Raw genomic sequence first — 20,708 nt, forward strand, 5'->3', positions numbered from 1 at the left:
GATATCTAATACAATAGATAAATGTTCTATTTATAATAAACTAGCTCTTAGGGTTTACATGAGTAAGTAATTGATGCATGAATCCACTTCCGGGGCCCACTTGGTGTATGCTTGGACTGAGCTTGATCTATCCACGAGCTGAGGCTTTTCTTGGAGTTGAACTCCAAGTTATAACGTGTTTTGGGCGTTCAACTCCGGATCATGACGTGTTTCTGGCGTTTAACTCCAGACAGCAGCATGTACTTAGCGTTCAACGCCAAGTTACGTCGTCAATTTCCAAATAAAGTATAGACTATTATATATTGCTGGAAAGCTCTGGATGTCTACTTTCCAACGCCGTTGAGAGCGCGCCATTTGGAGTTCTGTAGCTCCAGAAAATCCATTTCGAGTGCAGGGAGGTCAGATTCCAACAGCATCAGCAGTCCTTTTGTCAGCCTTTTTCATAGTTTTGCTCAAGTCTCTCAATTTCAGCCAGAAATTACCTGAAATCATAGTAAAATACACAAACTCATAGTAAAGTCCAGAAATGTGAATTTAGCATAAAAACTAATGAAAACATCCCTAAAAGTAGCTTGAACTTACTAAAAATAACCTAAAAACAATGCCAAAAAGCGTATAAATTATCCGCTCATCAAACCCCTAGCCAATGCCACAATTCAAAGAAGTCGGAAATTCTTGTATCGAAATATCGTCACAAGGTTCGGAGTTCCATACTCCATCACTACAGACAATGGTACCCAGTTCATAGACGTAGGCTTCAGAAAACTAGCGGCCGACCTGAATATAAAACAACAATTCACCTCTGTTGAGCATCCCCAAGCCAATGGGCAAGCCGAAGCTGCCAACAAAGTTATATTAGCAGGGATAAAATGGAGATTATAGGATGCAAAGGGAGCCTAGGCTGAGGAGCTCCCACAAGTCCTATGGGCATATCGAACGACTCCACATTCCACAACAAGGGAATCACCTTTCCGATTAGCTTACGGAATGGAGGCTATGATCCCAGTAGAGGTTGAAGAAAGATCCCCTAGAGTGATCTACTATAGTGAAGAAGCCAATCCCCAACTTCAAAGGGAAGAGCTTGAATTACTCCCAGAAGTCCGAGAAAGAGCTCGGATAAGGGAAGAAGCATTGAAACGACGAATGGCTTTTAGATACAATCAAAAAGTAATACAGCGAACCTTCATGAAGAATGACCTCATTCTAATCCGAAATGACATTGGAATAACTCGACCTGGAGAAGAAAAGCTGGCTGCAAATTGGAAAGGACCCTACCGAGTCATAGAAGTGCTAGGGAAGGGCTACTACAGGCTTTCCGAACTCGACGGGCGAGAGCTGCCAAGGTCATGGCATGCCTGCAACTTAAGAAGGTACTATAGTTAGGGAGGATAAGGGACCTTGGGACAAGGCACACTCTTTTTCCTGAAAAGGTTTTTTAACGAGGTGCCAGGCCCAAGACCTACAAACTAACCCCCACGTGTATATATTTGTATTTCTCTTAATAAAATTTTTTCAGATTTTCTACAAATGTTCAAGTCGTATTATTCTAAAAACAATCATCGCCCAATTATAAAGCTACAGATCGATAGAAAGTGAAAACCAAATTCACTGTGCGATCACGATAAAAACGAGGGTTAAAACCCAAAATTCTACAAAATCGGCAAAGATGAAAATAGAATAATACAAGAAGCTATAGATAGTGATCCATAGAAAGGACCTGATGAGGTCCTAATAAAATGGATTGCTATAAAATAGCTTAAAGGCTAGCCGACACCTAAAGTCAGCCAGCCCCAACAAACCAAGTTATAAGTAAAGCCCTAGAAAGAGGTCTGGCCAACCCTATAAAAGAGGATTATTATAACTTCGAAGAGCCCGACGTGACGAAGTCAGACTCCTACAAAAGGTTACAAAAGATAATCCCTGAAAGAGACCTGAACAAGGTCCAAGAAAGAGGATTATCAAGTAACTCGACAAGGCCCGACATAACAAAGTCGGCCTGGGCAGATAAAAGCTACAAAGATAAATCCCTGAAAGAGACCTGAACGAGGTCCAAAAAGAGTATTATCAAGTGACTCGACCAAAAGTCCGACATGACAAAGTCAGCCCAAGACACAAAACCACAAAGGTAATCCCTAAAAGAAAGGGCTTATTACGATCGATGAGAGAAACGTCAGGCCAAAGGATCAAGTTAATCATGTCAGATAGAAACTTACGAAGGCGCCAAGACAAGTGCAAACATACATAATATAGAAACTACCGAGTTACGACAATAAACTCCAGAGGCCATCAAAGACCAGCCCCGGAAGCCCGAGATATACTTTGTTTTTCAAAACGAAAGTTGCTAAACGAGCAACCCTAGAAAGTGTCAACAGTCAAACAAAACACCATTTACAAAAAGTTCAAACGCCCACAAACCGGGCTATGCACAAATTTATTAAGAATAATCAAAGAGAGTCCAAAGGCTTCCCAGTAGCAACATCAATAGGAGGTGAAGGAGGACGAGTCTGAAGAGGCACCGCATCCACTGTCCCGTCGCCTTGACTCAAGATCTGACAGTTAGAATCTGGCTCAACTACGGTCGAGGGGGCTGAAGGAACCGGCATGGTAGAAGCTTTCAGAGGAGGCGCAGGAGGTGGCTCAACATCATCATCGGGATCATCCGGGACAATCTTGCCATCCTTTACTACGTTATCAAGACTAACGAGAGTCAAATCGGCATCAGGGGCAACAATCCGGAACTGCTCCATCAAATTCTCACAGGCGGCAGTCACGCTGCCCACAAGGTGACCCTGGAGCTCGGCATAATCAGTCCGAGCAGTTTCCAAGTCATCACGGAGATGCACCAACTCCCTATAAGTCGAGACATAGCTATCTTTGTGCTTCAGTGCCATGTCCTCAGCCAACTTCAAAGAAGCAGCCAAGGCAGTAGAGCTGGCCTTCTCACCCTCCAGTTCCTTCTCTACCTTCACCAACTTCACCTCCAACTCATCCTTCAGATCCTTGATCCGATCAAATTCTGATTTAGCCTCCTCCATGAAGGATTTTGTGGCATAAATCGGGATCCCCTTAACAGTTCGGAAAATAGCCGCACCCATATGTGCCATTTTCACACTACTTTTGGTGATAAAATCCAGATGCTGAAGAAGAGACACATCATCCATGGAGAGCCCACCATAGGGGGCAATTTGCTGGTCAACAAACTTGATAGCATCAAAATCCGGGGCATCTAGGTTAAAGGGCTCAGATGTTTTTTGCTTTTTTAAGGGAGGAGCACCAGAAGCAGCAACAAAAGTTTGTGGGGGATCTGCCAGTCGAACCTGAGGAGTAGGGATCACCCTCCTCGGCCCAGGAGAACTCGGCACGGGCGGCTTCAGGATGGTTTGAGAAGACCCCTCCCCAGCTGCCCTGACCGAGATATTCTGTGCAGCGGCGGCCTTCCTAGCCTTTTTAAAAGCCTTCATGGAGTCGTTGTTCTTTGACATTTCTGAAAAACAGGAAAGACAGAATCAACAAAAGAAGTCATGGAGCATAGGGAAAAATAGAATAAACTAAAAACACGTCAGTCAGTACCCAACACATTTCGGACTAAAGATGGGTCCCCCAGAAATTTCTTAGTATCCAGATGCAGGGGCTCCCCCCAAATATCCTCCAACACACTCACAAAGGCCTGTTCGACCTCGTCCAACATCTCCCAAGTATACCGGGACACCATGACATTCCTTTGCCACTCAAGAGGAAAAGCGGGTTCATCATTTTCATCAAGAAAAAAGGGGTGAACACCCTCAACAGCTCGAACTTTAAAGAAATAGTTTTTGAAGTCCTTAAAAGACTTGTCATACATGGCAAAGACTTTGTGCCCCTGAGCAGATCTAAAGGAAACCCAAGAAGCTTTCTTTTTTGAAGAGGCCCCAGGCTTGGCCGAAACAAACAAATAGAGGAAAAGAGTTAGAGAAGGCTTGATACCTAACTCTTGACACAGCAGCTGAAAAATCTTTATAAAACCCCACGAATTAGGATGAAGCTGGGATGGAGCAATGTTACATGACCACAACAAGTCGGTCTCAAAGGCAGAAAAAGGAAAACTAACGTTCAACTGACTAAAGAAATACTTGTAAGCATAGAAGAAGGGACGCTCTCCCTCGAGTAAAGTGGGAAAACAAACTCTCTCGTCAGAACCAGGCGCTACAAGCTCATAATCCCTCTCCTGGGCATCACTACCACAAACCCTATGATGCTTTCGCAACTCTATACAAAAATCTGAGTCCACCACAGAAATACACAGAAGAACCATAGAATCCACCCAATCAACCATGCCCTCAGGGACTTGGGAAGACGTCTCAACAATATTTTTACGAGAAGCCATGAGGCCAACAAGTCCTACAATAAGAAAAGAATATTGGATTACTAAAACACATCTCGGACAATAGCAAAACAACTCGGCTACACAATCAAGTACGGTATGAGGAACAAAAGGAGACCCAGGACCTACACGAAAGATCCAGGGGCGTCCTTTGGAGGCAACCACAGAACAAGAACTCAAAGGACCTACAAGTTCACACCCCAGCAACGACCCTTCATTCTTAACCAGAAATCATCAAGAAATCATCATCTCCGTCAAAAAGAAAAACTATCGACAAAACAAAGCCACCAAAGGAGCAACCTTTTTTTCAAAACACAGCAACTTGCAAAACCCTAAAGGCACTAAACCACCAGGAAATCCAGCCGAAAGCATACAGAAAGATGAAAAGAAAATCAGAAACATACATCATAGCGACAGTCAAGCATAGTGGTACGAAAAGATTCAAGCTTTCCAACAACAACTCAGGCAAAATCAAAACTTTATTGAAGAATCACATTCCAAAGTAAAAACAAAAACGAAGAAAAGGTTCAAGCTTTCCAAGCATACAAAATCAAGGCGTCATCAAAAGGATCAAAAGCAAAAGTAGCAGAAATAAAAAGGTGAGGAAGAAAGCAAAACCAACCTAGAAGAAGGAAGAAAACTTTGAAAAGCGAGTAGCAGAGAATCGATCACAAAGCAGAAGCACCAAGCGAAGGCCAAAGCTTCACAAAGAGACGAGAAGTACAGAACAGGAAACGGCGAAAGAAAAGGGAGGTTACAGGAAAAGGAAAACCGTCTCTTGGATACAAAAATTTGAAAAGAGAAAATCAAGAGAAACGGAACAAATTAATGGGGGCATTAAAAACCCTCGCATATTCCCAAGGAAAACGCTAAAAGGCAAAAGCGCGCGCTTTCAGAAGAAACGGAACAGAAACGTTCCACATTCAAGAAAGAGCTCTACGGAAGATAAAGCGACAAAATGCTCGAGTTCGGCTTTACCCGAGAAGGCTCGAAGTCCTAAAACCAAGACTCGACTGCCAGATAAAAGACCAAGCTCGAGTAGGGGCACTGTTCATACCCTGGGTCGAGCTGTCCGACCCGGGATGTTCTACAGACAAAGCGACCGACCTCTTCAGGCTAGGACAACCCGGCCTCTTCTTAAAGAGCTCGGCCAAGTCACAAGAAAGCCCAATAAAAGGGCCCAAGCAGAAGAACACGACCCGAATCCAAGGGCGGCCCAAGCCTATAGAGATAAAGGCGGTTCCCTTAAAAGATAAGATGACCTCGCTCGAAGATAAAGATAAGATAAGATAACTAACTTATCTTATCTAAGAAGGTTACTCTACGCCATTATAAATACACTGGAGCACCCATGTATAAACTCATACTCTGATACTACTCAATACCTGCTTAATACCTTTGTTAACTTAAGCATCGGAGTCCCTTGCAGGTACCCCCCACCCTCCGGGGACGAAGGATCAGCATTATCACCAAGTCTCATACGTCGGACACCGTGACTCCAAACACCCCCGTAAGATCGGACTCAGCAGCTCCGATCAATATAAAAGATCACGTCCGAGATTGACCTCTAGTTTCAGGTAACCCTCGGAACAATCTTACCTTTCCATTTCTTGAGAAAAGGTTTAGAAATTGAGGCTTGGATCCTTCCACTTTAAAGATCATACAGGCATAATGTCAAGAAAGTACAAAAAAAAAGGTTCTTACAACTAATAAAAGTATATAAAAGTTTAACATACTTATTTAAAATCTTAAAGAGCTATCTCTATGCCATTGATCTTTTTTTATTGAATCTATTTGGAACTTCTCAAAGATGGACAACATAACCCTAGAAATTCTATTCAAGTTTTCTTGCATTCACATTCATTAAACTATCAAACACTTCTGTCATTCTTGTATGAAATATTTGTTCAAACAGATTTTTTGTATATGTTCTATAAAATTTTTTGTTCAAGCAATTTTTCATGTACTAGCTATGGCACCCTTATATAAGAAACTTTAAAATTTTGAACATTAGAAAAGCAAATTTAACCGCGCTTGGCCACCCCTTCTTTATTCACAAATTCTACTCAGTTACAACAAAGCCACCTGTAAAACAACGGAAGCTACCACGTATATGAAGCTACACATGTCAAACAACCAACTACCTACTACATACTTATCCTATAATATACATTGAAAAAAAGATTATTCTCATAGTAAAATTCCTAAGTGTCATCTATTAGGTTTATTCTCAATTTCTATTATATTTATTCATCCACCAAAATTTCAATACCTTCGATCATTATGACTCTTATATTACCCTCCTACATAAAACCAATTTCATTACACCACATTTTTCAAGACTGTATCCAATTTTTTATCTCTCTTTATCAACTTGCTTTACAATTTACATGTACACACTACACACACCCCTAAAATTCTAAATTTTAAATTTTGAACAAAATTAAAATTAAAAAAGGTATTCTTTCCATTCTCTGTTTCCAATTTTATCTCTTCTTCCTCTTCTTCGTTCTTCTACTCCTTCATCTTCAGTTCTTCTTCTTTTTTCCTCCTCCGTTTACTGATTCTATTTTCGTATAATCTTCTTCTTCTTCCGTAGTTTTTATTCATCTTCTTCTTTTTATTTCTTATTATTCCTAATTTAAGTCAGATTAGAGTTAGTGTACGCACTGAGAAAGAGATTGTCACTGTACCTGATAGCTCCAACCTTTAGGAGAGTCATCTCGGTGGAGGCAACGCTATCACTGGTGGTAGGATTGCGGCGGTGGATGAGATTACGACTGCTATGGTGGTGGACCATGCTATGGCAGTGGTGGTCGCAGTGGGTGCGGTGGAGTTCGTGGTGATCTTCAATGCTGTAGTGATGGATACGGAGGAGGAAGCGGCGGAAGAGAGCAGATCGCTGGAAGGTGCTAAGTCGCCGCCACAAAGAGCACATGCAATGAGACTATAAAACCAGAGAGCACAACAACGATATAATAATTTTATATTTGTCTTTATCTTTTCTGTTTGTATTGGATTCATCTTCATTTTCAAGAGGTTCCTCATTTTGAAGATGTTCCTAATGTCCGTCCTTTTAATTTTGACTAAATCTATATGCAATTTGAAATTGAAATTTGAATTTTAAATATGCACAACCTTATCAAGCATTCAAACCATCTCTCAAATAATCAAATTTCATTTTTCTTCTTACCATAACCCTCTTTCTTTCTCTATCTTCTCTCATGTCTTTCTTCTCCAAGATCTATATATCTCTCCGCATCATTTTTTTTCCTTTTATTTTTGTTATCTCTGTGTTCTCTTTGTCAAGCAGAGATTTCTTGATGGTGACATGCATTATGGTATTGTGTTTGTTGCGGGAAGCAGAGGGAAGAAGTAGAGACACGACAGGAAAGAGCGAGAGATTCATACTGGCGTCGACAACAATGGGCATGCAATTTGGTGAGGCAGAGATGATTCGAATGGCAATAGACAAAACGGAAGAGAAGTCATAGTTGCAGCACTAGAAGCGGCCATCAATGGTCTTGGTGCGATGATTCTGTATTCTCTGTTTATGTAAGTAGTCGTCTTCTTCAAATGAATGTATATGATTTTTAATTTTGATATCCCTACTCATGCTCCTCTTTTTTCAGTCACAGATTCGTAATGGTTTGCGATGATGAGATGTGTGTGTTCCTTATTATTTATCTAATGTATATGTTCTAATTTTGGTAAGAATTGAAATGATGATGTTGTTGTTGTGCAGAGGCGTCTTTGCCTGGTGTGGAGCTTTTGATGCAGAAAATCCATAACCTCATTGTTGTTGCCAGGATTCTATTGGCAATTCCCCAAAAGGTCTTAATCTCTGTCCCTCTTATCTTCAATTTGCATCCAATGTACAAACCAAATGAAATTGTTAAGTAATGCAGCATGAACTAATCATTTTTTCTTTGGTTTTTGATGTCCTAGCTTTTGTATTTTCAGAGAATATATTCATTTTCATCATCCTCATAGATAATATTTTTCAATTTTTTTCTTCTCATCACTCTAATAACGGAGCAGAAGGTTCAGCTCTCGGAGTCCAAGATCAAATTGCCTACTGGAAACTCGTGGGCACCCCGGCAAGAAGGTTCAGCTCTCGGAGTCCAAGATCTCGCAGCTCTACTTGATTTCCAGAGATATTTTCTTGCAACGGCCAAATTTATGGGATCTCCAATCTTTCATTTAGATTTGTGGTACTATAACTTCTTGCAATCCCTGACTCTACCACTTTCTTTCTTAATAACAAGTGAATATGTAAACTTTTGTGCATCCCTTACTCTACTGCTTTCTTTCTTGCAATCCCTTTTGTTTCGGTCTTCTTCCTTTCTTTTTGAAGTCGGCGTTTGATTGATTTGTTATTGCGTTTATTTTTTATTTTAATTTTTTCTAATAGTAGTTTTATATTCTTTTAATTTGAGTGACATTACTATTATATATTTTAATATGTTTTTTAACCATATTTTAAAATCTTGATTTTCATTTCATATCACTTCTCTAGAATCTTATTTTTCCAATACATTATTGACTAAGATTTGGTAACTTTTACTGTTTATGATACACGATTTGGTATCTCCTTTTTGAGTTTTGATAATGGAATTTGGTAAATATTTTGATTTTAACCGTTTATGTGATCTCTTTAGATCTTTATCATTATCATAACTTCAGAAAAAAGAAAATAATATCACTACAGAAGCAAGGAGGTGAAGAAACCATGATGGCAATCCTAAATGTAATAATTGAAAGAAAAAGGAGGAATTGGAGAAAGAAAGTGGTGGTTCAGGTTCGCATTCCTCCTTGTAAAGCCTTCTTTGGCATCATGGTTCTGCTATGGTGCTTGGTTCAGTTGTGCCTCAAATAAGGTATATATGATGGATATGAATGAATCCACAAGTTGAGACAATTTCATTTCATAAATAACAAAGTAACTAACTCAGATTATTCTTTGTTTTCGCAGGTAGCATAGGTTCCATTAACATTGTCATAACCATTCTCACATTAGTTTATTTTTTATTTTTTAGTTATTAGTTTAGTGACTTCATTGCCATACTCTATTGTGGCATATTTTTTGGGGTGCATTAAAACATGCGAATGGAATTGAAGGCGGATCAACAATTGTTGTTAGAGTAATAGCATGCTTTCAACCCTTGCACAATTGTCAGGTAAGTACTATATGACTTATATAGACATGGTTTTATCCTCTGTTATCCTCTGTTATTAATTATTGGATTGTTTTATGAGTTCATGGGGGATAAATGCTATCTTCAAGTTTTTCGTCGTTTGCTGAAGCCTGTCATGAAGATACATAAACTTTTTCTCATCTAGCTGAAGCTTGAAGCTTGTGGTTTTCTTTTATTATTATTTGTCTATAAAAGAAATCAAGTTATTGAAAATTCTATATCAAAGCATTGTAGCATCGTAGCGTGCTACTGATAAATATTTTTATGTTATGCATTTTCACTGAAAAGGGTCTATTTGTCATCTTCATCATTGATTGATTGACTATTGTTCTTTAGGTTATTTTTTTCCTTGGATGGTTAAGGCTCATACGAGCTAAGGATTTGTATTTTATTTTTATCCTTTTTAAACTTATATGATTTGCTTTGTGTATTATGGTATGCTTGAAAGACATCACAGCAGAGGAGGGTATTAAGTCAAAGTTTTTACGATAAAAAAAAGTGTGAAAAATAACAAATATTGATAATAAGGTTGAATACAACCTTTACTCTCCATTTCAAAGCTTTTGGTTGGACATGGTGAATAAAATTTGGAATTACTTTTGCTCATGTTTTGATCTGTGAGAATATGCATTAGAGTATATATATGTTTGTTTTCTTTTCAAATTAATTTTTTTTATTTGTGATTGAACTTAGGTACCATATAACGATTAATTCAAATAATCAACATATATTGTTGCACGAAGAGGTTTCTTGATATTATGGTATTATGAGTTCAAATATCTTAGTGATTAAATGATAGATTAAATAACATTAATTATGTCTCTGTTTTTTGGTATTACTCATGAAAAGCCAATGACAGCTTTGGGTGAACAAGTGTGTCAATCTGTGGAGATAATGTTGGAAAGATTATGCGCGGCTAACCATTTAATGTATGCAGTTTATATGCCTTCCATATGTGCAAGCCTCTCAATGAGTATGACAGCAAGAATGGGAACCAGTACTGCCCCCAGGCCATTCACTGTATACACTATTCTTCATTCATATGTTGCAACTGTGCTAAAGATTTTTAGCATTATAAGATGTTTTAAATATTTAATAAATTACTTCTAAAAAATAGATTCATTGTGTTTTAAATGGTTATGCTGTTTTATTTTTTAGTCTCTCTTTATGTTATATGAGATATTCCAACTGTATAATTAATTGAGAATCCACACTTTTGACAGGATTATTTTATAGACTTAAACCTTAACTAAGGATTAAATACTTGTCATTAATAAACAATAGTCCAGTTAATGGAACCCTCATCCTCTTGGTTGATGTTTTTATTAATTTGAGTTTGAAATCTTAGTTTTAGGTTTCTATTAATTGGTGCTAAACAGACATTGTATTTTGTCATTGTAATTTATTTTGATTTAAGGGTCATACTTTTATTTTGGCTTATTACATAGTGTCTCATTAATTGGCAGGGTTTGATAGTTGAAGAAAATTTTCTTAACGTGTGACTTGATTTTAGTTTGACAGAGAATCTTGCCAATGGTGTGAATGTTACTTTTAGTTTTATTAATAATATTATTTATCTTCAAATAATGACTTTTAAAAGTTTATTATCTAAATATGGTGATAATTACATTGCATTGTATTGTAATTTTTTGTTAATAGAATTTTCTCATCTTTTTATAATTTTGTAGTGAATGGCATAACAAATATTTTTTGTTATATTAAGGTAATAATTTGTTCATTAAAATTGTAATTTTATAGTTAAATTTTTTACGAGACTTTAATATTAAATTGTTTTGTTCACAACTTTATTATACAATTATATATAATGTGTTTATTATAATTAAACGAAAATTTTATTTTTTTCTTATAAACTCTTGCATTTTTCTAAAAAGTAAAATTATATATTCTTATTTTTATGATTTAATTTAATATTAAAGGTCCATATTAAATACCTAATCTAACGATATCTTAATATTATTTTTTTTTCTTATTCATTATACTTATCATACCCGTCGCACGGGTACTTCACTGGTTATATATTAATACATATATAATGAATTCTGCCTCATGGTCGCTGTCGTTAGGTATATTGGTGTTAACTACACACTCCTCTTTTAACTGAGTCCCTCCTCCATGCAATTTATTAGAGTAAGGTACTGTACAGGTGGTGATACTTGTGGTGGCATACCTTCCAAAATTGCTGCATTAGAACTCGAAGGTCAAATGCATTTTCTTATATCTCCGATTTCAATTAGAGTTCCATCACTTGTTGAGTTGGAATTTTTCTTTGACAATCGAATATAACCTAAACATGATCATAACTTTCAAGGTAGAAAACTTGATATTAGAATCATCGATGTCTAAAGACTATTAGAAAGAAATATATACTTGACACTCTCAATCACTTTATGAATCAATATGAGATTTTTCATCTTAACCAAAAAATTTACATGACGCATATACATAAGTGTAAAGTGTAGGATGCACATATTTAAATGAGTCACATTTTCATCACCCTTCATGTTTATATTTACATAAACTTTGACAAATATTATTCATTATTGATCATGGTTAAAGAGGAATTTTATTTTTACAAAAAGGTTTTAAAAATCTTTGTAGAGATTTTTTTAACCAAGAAATGGTAAATTATGAATATTTTAGAGAATATTAAGAACATAAGAATTGAATATAAAATCCTAAATTGAAATAAGATATAGATATATTAAGTAATAAATTATTTTTATGTTTAAATGCAAATATTTTTAAAGAATGTAAAAAAAAAATGAACAACACTATATGATCAACAAATATTATTATTTTTTATCAATACTTAACCAACATAATTTATATTTATATTTATCGAAATTTTGTACTCAAAAAATATATATTTTATACTTATATTTATCAGAATTTATACAAATAAATTAATATAATTTGTACTAATATTTTTTAAAATTTTCACATATTAATTAGTAAAATTTAGTTGTTAAAAATAATTTAATGTATAATTAATTAAATAATAGCAAAAAATACTAAAAATTATTTATTTGAAGAATTTCAAAAAATATATATGTTAAAAGTAAATTTGCAATCTCGTAAAATATAAGATTGTGTCTTTTAAATTTTAATATAAAAAATATATTTTATTTTATATATATCCCGGTAATGAAAATATTAAAGTTAAAATTGACCCTTAATTTTACAAATTAGAAATTAAACAATAAAGTAACTCATAAATTACAAGAAATAATAAACTCCGCCTTTAATAAAATAGAATTCTACTATTTGTACCAAAATGGCGAAATCGGTCAGTCTTGTTTCATGGGAAATAGGTCAGCAGAAACACAAACTCACAGAGCTTTCCATACTTCTCTGTAGCCGCTGTAAAACAATTATCAATCATCAAAATCATGGGAAGCGATAGAAAATGCAAACGACACAGTTATTCCTCACCCTCGGACTCCGAAGGTTTTAATTTTCCATTCTTTTTTACTTTTCCTTTGTTAGATTTTCTTTCTTTATTTAAAACGTAGAAGGTTAGGGTTAGAGAAATTATGGATTTTAGTACCAAATCTCACTCATGAGGTGGAATTATTAAGGGCTTGATTCAAGGGCTGTGCACTAAGCAACAAAAACATGCATTGTGTGCTTCACTTTGTCTGTGTATTTATTTATTTCAAGTTCTTGGGGTTAAATTTTGGTGTTAAATCAGCAGATGAGAGGAAAAGCAAGAGGCAGAGAACAGTAGAAGATGAGGAGAAAAAGAAGAAGAGGAAGTTGGAAAAGAAAGAGAAAAGGAAAGACAAGAAATCTCACAAGCATTCCAAGGAAAAATCTGATAAGGGTAATTTAGCCACTAAGCCTCCTTTTCTAACCTAGAATGAAAGAAAATTGAGCTGTGCTTGATTCTTAGCTCATAATCGTATAAAGATTATTAATTGTGCAATATGTCTATGAACAATTAAAATGTGCTGGCAGGACTTGAAATCATTGGTTGATTCTGTGAACTTTGCATATACTTAGGTTTTGATTGTCTGGTTTGGACTACATAGGTCTACACGTTTAACAATTTCATATTAAATCATGATTTGCCGAAACACGATAAGTTATTATATGGTTTGCATTTTGCAATGGGGGAGTTGAGGACTTCAAAGAACGTACTCGTTTCTTAGGTAGTTGCAGCCTAGACATTCTGCGGAAGTTCCTTACTTGTAGCTGGTCCCGACTAGTGGGATAAGACTTTGTTAGACAGCTTTGTCATATCGACTTTAAGCATCGTTCTTCATTCTTTTTATTCAATATGTAGGGTGTGAATATGTTAATATAAGAAGTCATTTGCAAACAAAATACAATCATTTCCAGTATATACAGTGTAAAACAAGGGGAATTAATTTAGTTGTACATGATTAGAGACTGAAAGGTGAGAGGATTATGTCTAATCACATTCACACAACAACGTTATTATAAAATGATTTCCGATAGTAGAGTACATTTTTGCACCAAATGTAGTTGGCCTGCACCATCTCACAGTTGATTGTATTTGCTACTTATTCATATCTTTCTTTTCGGAAATAATCATGATATCTATTTGATTATGTTCTCATGTCTCATAAACATGATTTTGCAATTTTGGTAAGCAGTAACGGTTATTGGGATTATGGAATGCTATATTTTTTTAGTATAAAAAAATTGTTCAACAATTTGGGATTTCTCATTTTAGTTAATCAAGATGTTTAGTAATTAGGGTTGCATAGAAATCAAATTTGATTTTCGGTTATACTTGTTTCACTCTATAATTTACAATTGAAGTTGTTGTTTGCTGATCTCTGTTTTGTCTCTTATCCTTGCCTCCACTTTCTTGTTCTATATTATCACATTTTTCTAACTTCTCTCCAGTCTTTTTGTCCATATTATGTTCGGTTTGTTTGACATCAATCTTATAAATGTTTGAGCTTGAGTTGTCAAATCCAGTTATTGGACAACCATTGAATGTTTGTCTCTTGATGGAAACAGTACCATCGAAAGTTATTGACTTATAGTCACCAGAAAATTATTGTCAGTGTCACTGCTGGCGCACTGATGATTCATTTTAGCACTTGTCCATCTTTTCTTGTGGTGAAATGCTTTTCTCTTTGTTGTTTTAAGTAATTAATATAATCTATCTGTGCTGAATAGCAAGCAAAGGAGAAATTCTCCTTAGAAAGATTTCCCTTATTGTTTAATTCTCGAATTTGTGGTACAGGTGAATTTAAGCATAGATACTTTTTTTAATATGGATAAATTAAAATATTTTTATGTTATGTTCATGTTCATGTTCTCTTTCTGCACTATGGTTCTGCCAGTTGTTAATTACTTTGGGTTAACCACCAAAAGCAACCCCGAAATGTTTTGTTGCTGACAAAAATGACCCCCATTTTTCGTATTGACAAAAATAATAATTAAAAAACGTGCACGAAACTCCTTCCATCAAGAGTGACGTTTTCTGTTAATGTGAATGTCTGATGTGGCAAACAGGAAAGCATATGTGGCAAACGGAGTTACCTAGCTGGCAACCTATTCTCAAATTTCCAAATTTCTTAACCCTAATCTCCCAATATTTCAAAATCAGAAGTCATCTCTGTGAAGGGTGGTTCCCAACAATGGCAGATAGGGTGGTTCCTTTTCCTCCATCTTCCACTATGGTCTCTCTCTTTCTCTCCCCTCCATCTTCTTTCATCTTCGCGCATTTCTCCTTCCTCTTCTCTCCATACCGATGTCTCTCTCTTCTCTATCATTCTTCTCTCTCTTCTGAGAATCAACGGCTGCTCCTCCCTTTGCTGCCGCAAGCCTTCTTCTTCTGCTTCTGCTTTGGGAGGTTTTCTGGCTTCAGGAGGTAGCTGTACTGAGTCCTCTATTTCTACAGCCACAACTTCCTCAGCGCTAAGTCTCTTCCTCCTCCAAACGTGGTGTCTTCGTCTTCTTCTTTCAACACCGTTCTCCTCTTCTCCTCCCGGCACCGCATCTTCGCCATCTTCTCCTCCTAGTGCCGCCAGAATCGAATTAGTATTTTGTGCAAGCACTTGCAACAAAAATGGTGATTTGGGATCTGAGAAATTGACGACTTTTGGTGAAGGTTTTGGAAGTTCAGGATGAGAGTGATGTTGGGATCTGAGAAATTTGGGGATCACCATCATGAATCATTCTGAAATTGGGGTTTGATTTAATTAAAATTTGGGAAATTAGTGTTTTATATTAGGTATATTAGGGTTCTAGTTTGAAGCTATGCATGTTCTATTCTTCAATTTGATCTCTGTTTTTTTTTTTTTTATAATTTTGAAGAAGATAGCACGGCTGGTAGAGGTGCTACAGATGGTGAGTAAGTGAGTTAGAGGGTGGGTGAGTGAGTGTGCAGGCCACATCATCCTCCCATTTTGCCACATATGCTTCTCCGTTTGCCACATCAAACATTTACGGTAACGGAGAACGTTTCTCTCGACAGATGGATGTTTCATGCACGTTTTTAAATTATTAACGGATATTTTTGCGATACAAAAATGAGTCATTTTTGTCAACGACAAAATCTTTTGGGGCGTTTTGAGTGGTTAACCCTAATTACTTTATGTAATATTTTTATCGAGTAAACTACCAAAATGGTATCTACCAAAATGGTATCGGGAAGTTTACGTCGCTAATAAAAATAACGGGTTAACCACCAAAAACGCCCCAGAATTATTCAAACGCTGATAAAAATGCACCCAAATTTTACTATCGACAAAAATACCTTCAAATAATTTAAAAATACAACAATACCCAACAGTAAATATATATTTTCAAAAATATCTTAGAGATTGAATTTTGATGTAATTTTTTGCAAGCATGATTATAAAAATAAGATATTATTATACATAAAAATTGGTGATTTTTCGTTAAGTATATATTTTTTTATATTTTTTTTGTTAACAATCAATAATACTTTTAAAAAATCACAACACTATATACATAACAAAAAATCACCCAATTTTGAGAATAATAATATCTCATTTTTATAATCATGCTTGCAAAAAATTAAATCAAAATTTAATTTCTAATGTATTTTTTGAGAAATACATATTTTTAATGTTAGTTTTTTTGCAAGATTATCTAACATTAAATATGTATTTCTCAAAAAATACATTAGAGATTGAATTTTGATACAATTTTTTACAAGAATAATTAAAAAAATAAGATATTATTATCCTTAAAATTTGGTAATTTTTCGTTGAATATATATTTGTTTTGTAATTTTTTTGTTAACAACTAATAATACTTTTAAAAAATCACAAAAAAATATATACTCAAAAAAAAATCACCAAATTTTAAGAATAATAATATATCATTTTTTTAATTATGCTTGTAAAAAATCACATCAAAATTCAATCTCTAAGATATTTTTTGAAAATATATATTTACTAGTGGGTATTGTTGTTGTGTTTTTAAATTATTTAAGAGCATTTTTGTCTATAGTAAAATTCGGGTGCTTTTTTGTCCGCGTTTGAATAATTCGGGGACGTTTTTGGTAGTTAACCCTAAAAATAACTCTAATAGATGCTAATGCCAAATAAGCCCCCGAAAGACTTAAAAGCACGGGAAAAAGAACTTTAGAAATCAGATTTAGATTCAATTTTTTATAAGAATTATTAGAAAAATAAGATCTTTTTATTCTTATAATTAATAATTTTATGTCAAGTGAATTTTTTTAATTTTATTGTGAATTATCAATTTTTTTTTTTAAAAAAGAAAAATCTAGATATGAAATTTTGCTTTGAATTTTTGTGTACCTTTTAAATATTTATTTAAATATTACTACAAAAATTTGAATCAAATGAATAAATCGTTTGCCAAATATGAAATTTTTTGTAATTTATAAAAAATAGAGTTTAATTTTGATGCACTAACAGTGTAAAGTGTTCTACGTAGTCGTGCAATCATATCCATTCTTTTGGATAATCATTCGCGCAGTCAATGTAAAAGGAAATTATTTTAACTGATGTGATGTTACGTAATTGGATGTACGTGTAGAATTACTTTATACTGACAGTACCTCAAAATTAAATTCTAAAAATTATATTATTTATTGCTTTTGTCACATTTTGAAATCATTAAGGAACTGTTTTATCGATAACGTCTTTTAGGAATTTTATGGTGAGCACCTGAATCTTTCAGGTACTAAGTTGGTCTATTTTTATGGGCATAAACTTTTTAAGTGTATTTTCTCTAGATAAAGGTCATGGTTATTTTATTCTTCTTGGGAGAAAACATAACTGCATGCCATTGTTATTTCAGACAAGAAGTCGAAAGAGACATACAAAAGCAAACGTAGTAAAGGAGATATCCCGAAGGTGAGTTATATTCCTAATAATGCCGCGTGCAATTTGAGAACCTTGTATGTAATGAGAAATTCCTAATTGGGCTATTGGGCCTATTTTTACTCATTACATTGTATCAAGTCTTGTCTCTTCTCGTCATGCTGACTGCTGAGTATCTCTGTCAATTTGCTTTTCCATTTCATTTTACATGTTTTTTCAAGCGTGTTCTCATGCTTTTCTTCTACATTTGAATATATTAATTTTTACTTAGTTCAATTCCTCAAATCCTGGTTCGCCCACTCTGTCTTTCTGACCAAATTATTTAATATTTTAATATACTAAATGTTGAAGAAAATAGCACAAATGATTGCTCATGCTGCAATTTTGGACATGCGAGAGTATTATATTCTGTAATTTTGAAAAGTCCACGGATAGCTTCTATCATGATTTCATGGTCCATCTCTCCCAAAGACACATGAATGGTTGTATATCCGACAGACACCCTCACGTTTTTAAATTATTTTTGGGCTTGAAGCATGGAAGATACAAAAAATTGAAAAATAAGAACAAGAATCAAGTTCTAAAAGTTTTGGTCATAGAGATTCTTATACTATGTCATGAATCATCTCTCCCAAAAGCTTACATTGTTCCGTTAGAGGCACATAAAAGGTTTTATATTTAACAATTTCCCAACTAATTTAGAACTTTTAAGATGGATCATTCATCTGTCTACTCATATATGTGAAACCTGGAAAAGTTTCTTGCTGATTGTCATTTCTCAATCTAGTGACTACATTTGTTAGTTAGAAGCTGCAGTTGAAATTACTTACCAATTAGTGTATCGGTATTTGTAGTTCATCTTTGTCATTTCAATGCAGGGAATCCAAGAGTTGTCCAGTGATGATTATTTTGCCAAGAACAATGAGTTTGCTACCTGGCTAAAAGAAGAAAAGAATGTGTTCTTCTCTGACCTTTCGTCCGAGTCGGCACGCGAGATGTTCTCGGATTTTGTTAAGGCTTGGAACAAAGGGAAGCTTGAGACGAATTACTATGAAGGCATTGCAAGCGGCCCTCGGACAGCACATAACTGGAAAATCAAGAAGTAGATTTGACGAATTACCTTTCTAACCACTCCCTTGAAACTCAGTAAATATAGATAGATCTCTTCCTGAATCTGCTGTTCAGGACATTCCAAAGGAAAGAGGATAAGAGCAGAAAATTAGTTGAAACAAGAAAATTTGGTGGATTTTGGCTTCAATTAGTTTAATGGCGGGTAGGTATGTTATTTTCTTCTGTGTTTTGGTGAATTAATGTCTGACCAAGGGATGGTAGATCTATGCATATGTAGCATTTACCTCTCAGTATAGCAAAATATTTTATTTTGTTTTATACGAGGGTGTCTCATCTATGGCATAACCCGGAGTATTTTCCCCCTCATAATGTGTAGCACATTATCAGTATTTGTGGAGAATCCCAACGTTATTTACATGCAAAAACTAAGAAAAGTTTGTTCTTCCAAGTAAAGGAAAATTTGCTGGTACTTTTACCAATGGCATTATGATAATGGAAATTTTTGAACCGAGTAAGTAAATTAGCTTATCAGCTAGAAATATTTCATGTTTTTGTAATATGTTCAATCTGTATTCTAGGTTCCTAACATCATGTTACATGATCAAGTTAAATTAATAATCAAGTTTAATCAAATTGCACTAATAATTTAGTGATTTACAATACTAACAAAAAATACACCCACTCTCAATATGTGTGGCTTAGCTCTATTCCACTTTCACTTGTACTCTTCCTCTTTTCTACCAAAATGGCTACACTCACCCTTACTTTTGATTTTTCGATTCAAACCACAAATTCTGACTAAGAATCTCTGATACACTCAGAATCTCGCTCTCTATTTCCATCACTCTTGCGTTGATTTTTTCGCTCTCACTCAATCTTGTGATTTCTTCATTTTTTTTTTCTCACTAACTCTTGGTTTCTACCTTGTAAAACACAAATTCCTTAGCAAAAAACTTAGAAGTTAGAACCCACTCTTACTTTTTCTATTTCTCTCTTACTATGCACAGGAACCTTAATCTTACAAAACCAAAGAGAGTAAAATTAATATTACTTTTTTAAAATAGTTATCCAAACTTCAATAAAAAATTAATGTTTCAAAATAATTATATATTTATAATACTATCAATTATCTTCTGTTAACACCGTTAATTTAATTATAATAAAAAATTATTACATGTGTTTATTTATTTAAAAACAATTGTTTATTCATACAATTTTAAGTATTATTAATCCAAGGTTTATTTATTACCTTTTCTAAAGGAGTTTTTACTTTTATACACTGATGTTAAAATTTTACACATTCATTTGATCAAATGATCAATTTTAATTGATCATTCATGCAATAAGTATAAAACGCAATAAAATGGTTTAACGTAAGAGACTACTTTTATACACTGATTGTGTTGAATATTTTACACATTTATTAATTATGTAAGTATTTTTAAATAAGTATTTTATGAGCCAATTTGATGCACAAGCATCTAGCATTACAAACTTTGAGCAACGTACCCAAAGAATATAAACAGCCTTATCATTAATGTATCAAGTACTGATTTCACATTTTTACATTATCAATTTATCATTACTGCATTTTGGGTCCAAATTTATGGATTGGTTTAGGGTAGAGTGGAACCCAAACCATAGTCCATAGGTTGTTCTGTAAGAACCATCTCCAAATAAAGTCATCGAATGCGAGATTCAACATCAATAAAAAAGAAGCATATAAATTTAATAGTCATTGTCCATTGGCTCATT

General features: G+C 34.6%; 1 protein-coding gene and 2 long non-coding RNA genes across 4 annotated transcripts; all 3 read left to right on the forward strand.

Annotated features, from left to right (window-relative positions):
• The first annotated feature begins 6,817 nt into the window (after positions 1–6,817).
• On the forward strand, positions 6,818–8,398 carry LOC107458656 (uncharacterized). The gene is made up of 3 exons (XR_008001464.1): positions 6,818–7,269; positions 7,727–7,915; positions 8,106–8,398. It is a non-coding gene; the product is annotated as an uncharacterized LOC107458656 (long non-coding RNA).
• A 19-nt stretch (positions 8,399–8,417) lies between these two features.
• On the forward strand, positions 8,418–10,770 carry LOC110274072 (uncharacterized). The gene is made up of 3 exons (XR_002365824.2): positions 8,418–9,240; positions 9,336–9,540; positions 10,408–10,770. It is a non-coding gene; the product is annotated as an uncharacterized LOC110274072 (long non-coding RNA).
• Positions 10,771–12,863: 2,093 nt separating this feature from the next.
• LOC107458643 (style cell-cycle inhibitor 1-B) lies at positions 12,864–19,460 on the forward strand. 2 transcript variants are annotated; one of them, XM_016076860.3, is made up of 4 exons: positions 12,864–13,026; positions 13,271–13,402; positions 17,860–17,915; positions 18,761–19,460. In XM_016076860.3, exons 1-4 carry the CDS (start codon positions 12,969–12,971, stop codon positions 18,986–18,988), a joined length of 474 nt encoding a protein of 157 aa, XP_015932346.1. In that variant the 5' UTR covers positions 12,864–12,968; the 3' UTR covers positions 18,989–19,460. The 2 variants fall into 2 exon arrangements, with proteins under 2 accessions (XP_015932346.1, XP_015932347.1); XM_016076861.3 differs by having other exon boundaries at positions 13,274–13,402.
• The last annotated feature ends 1,248 nt before the right edge of the window (positions 19,461–20,708 follow it).

Source organism: Arachis duranensis, chromosome 7 (assembly GCF_000817695.3).
Source record: "Arachis duranensis cultivar V14167 chromosome 7, aradu.V14167.gnm2.J7QH, whole genome shotgun sequence".
Lineage (NCBI taxonomy): Eukaryota > Viridiplantae > Streptophyta > Magnoliopsida > Fabales > Fabaceae > Arachis > Arachis duranensis.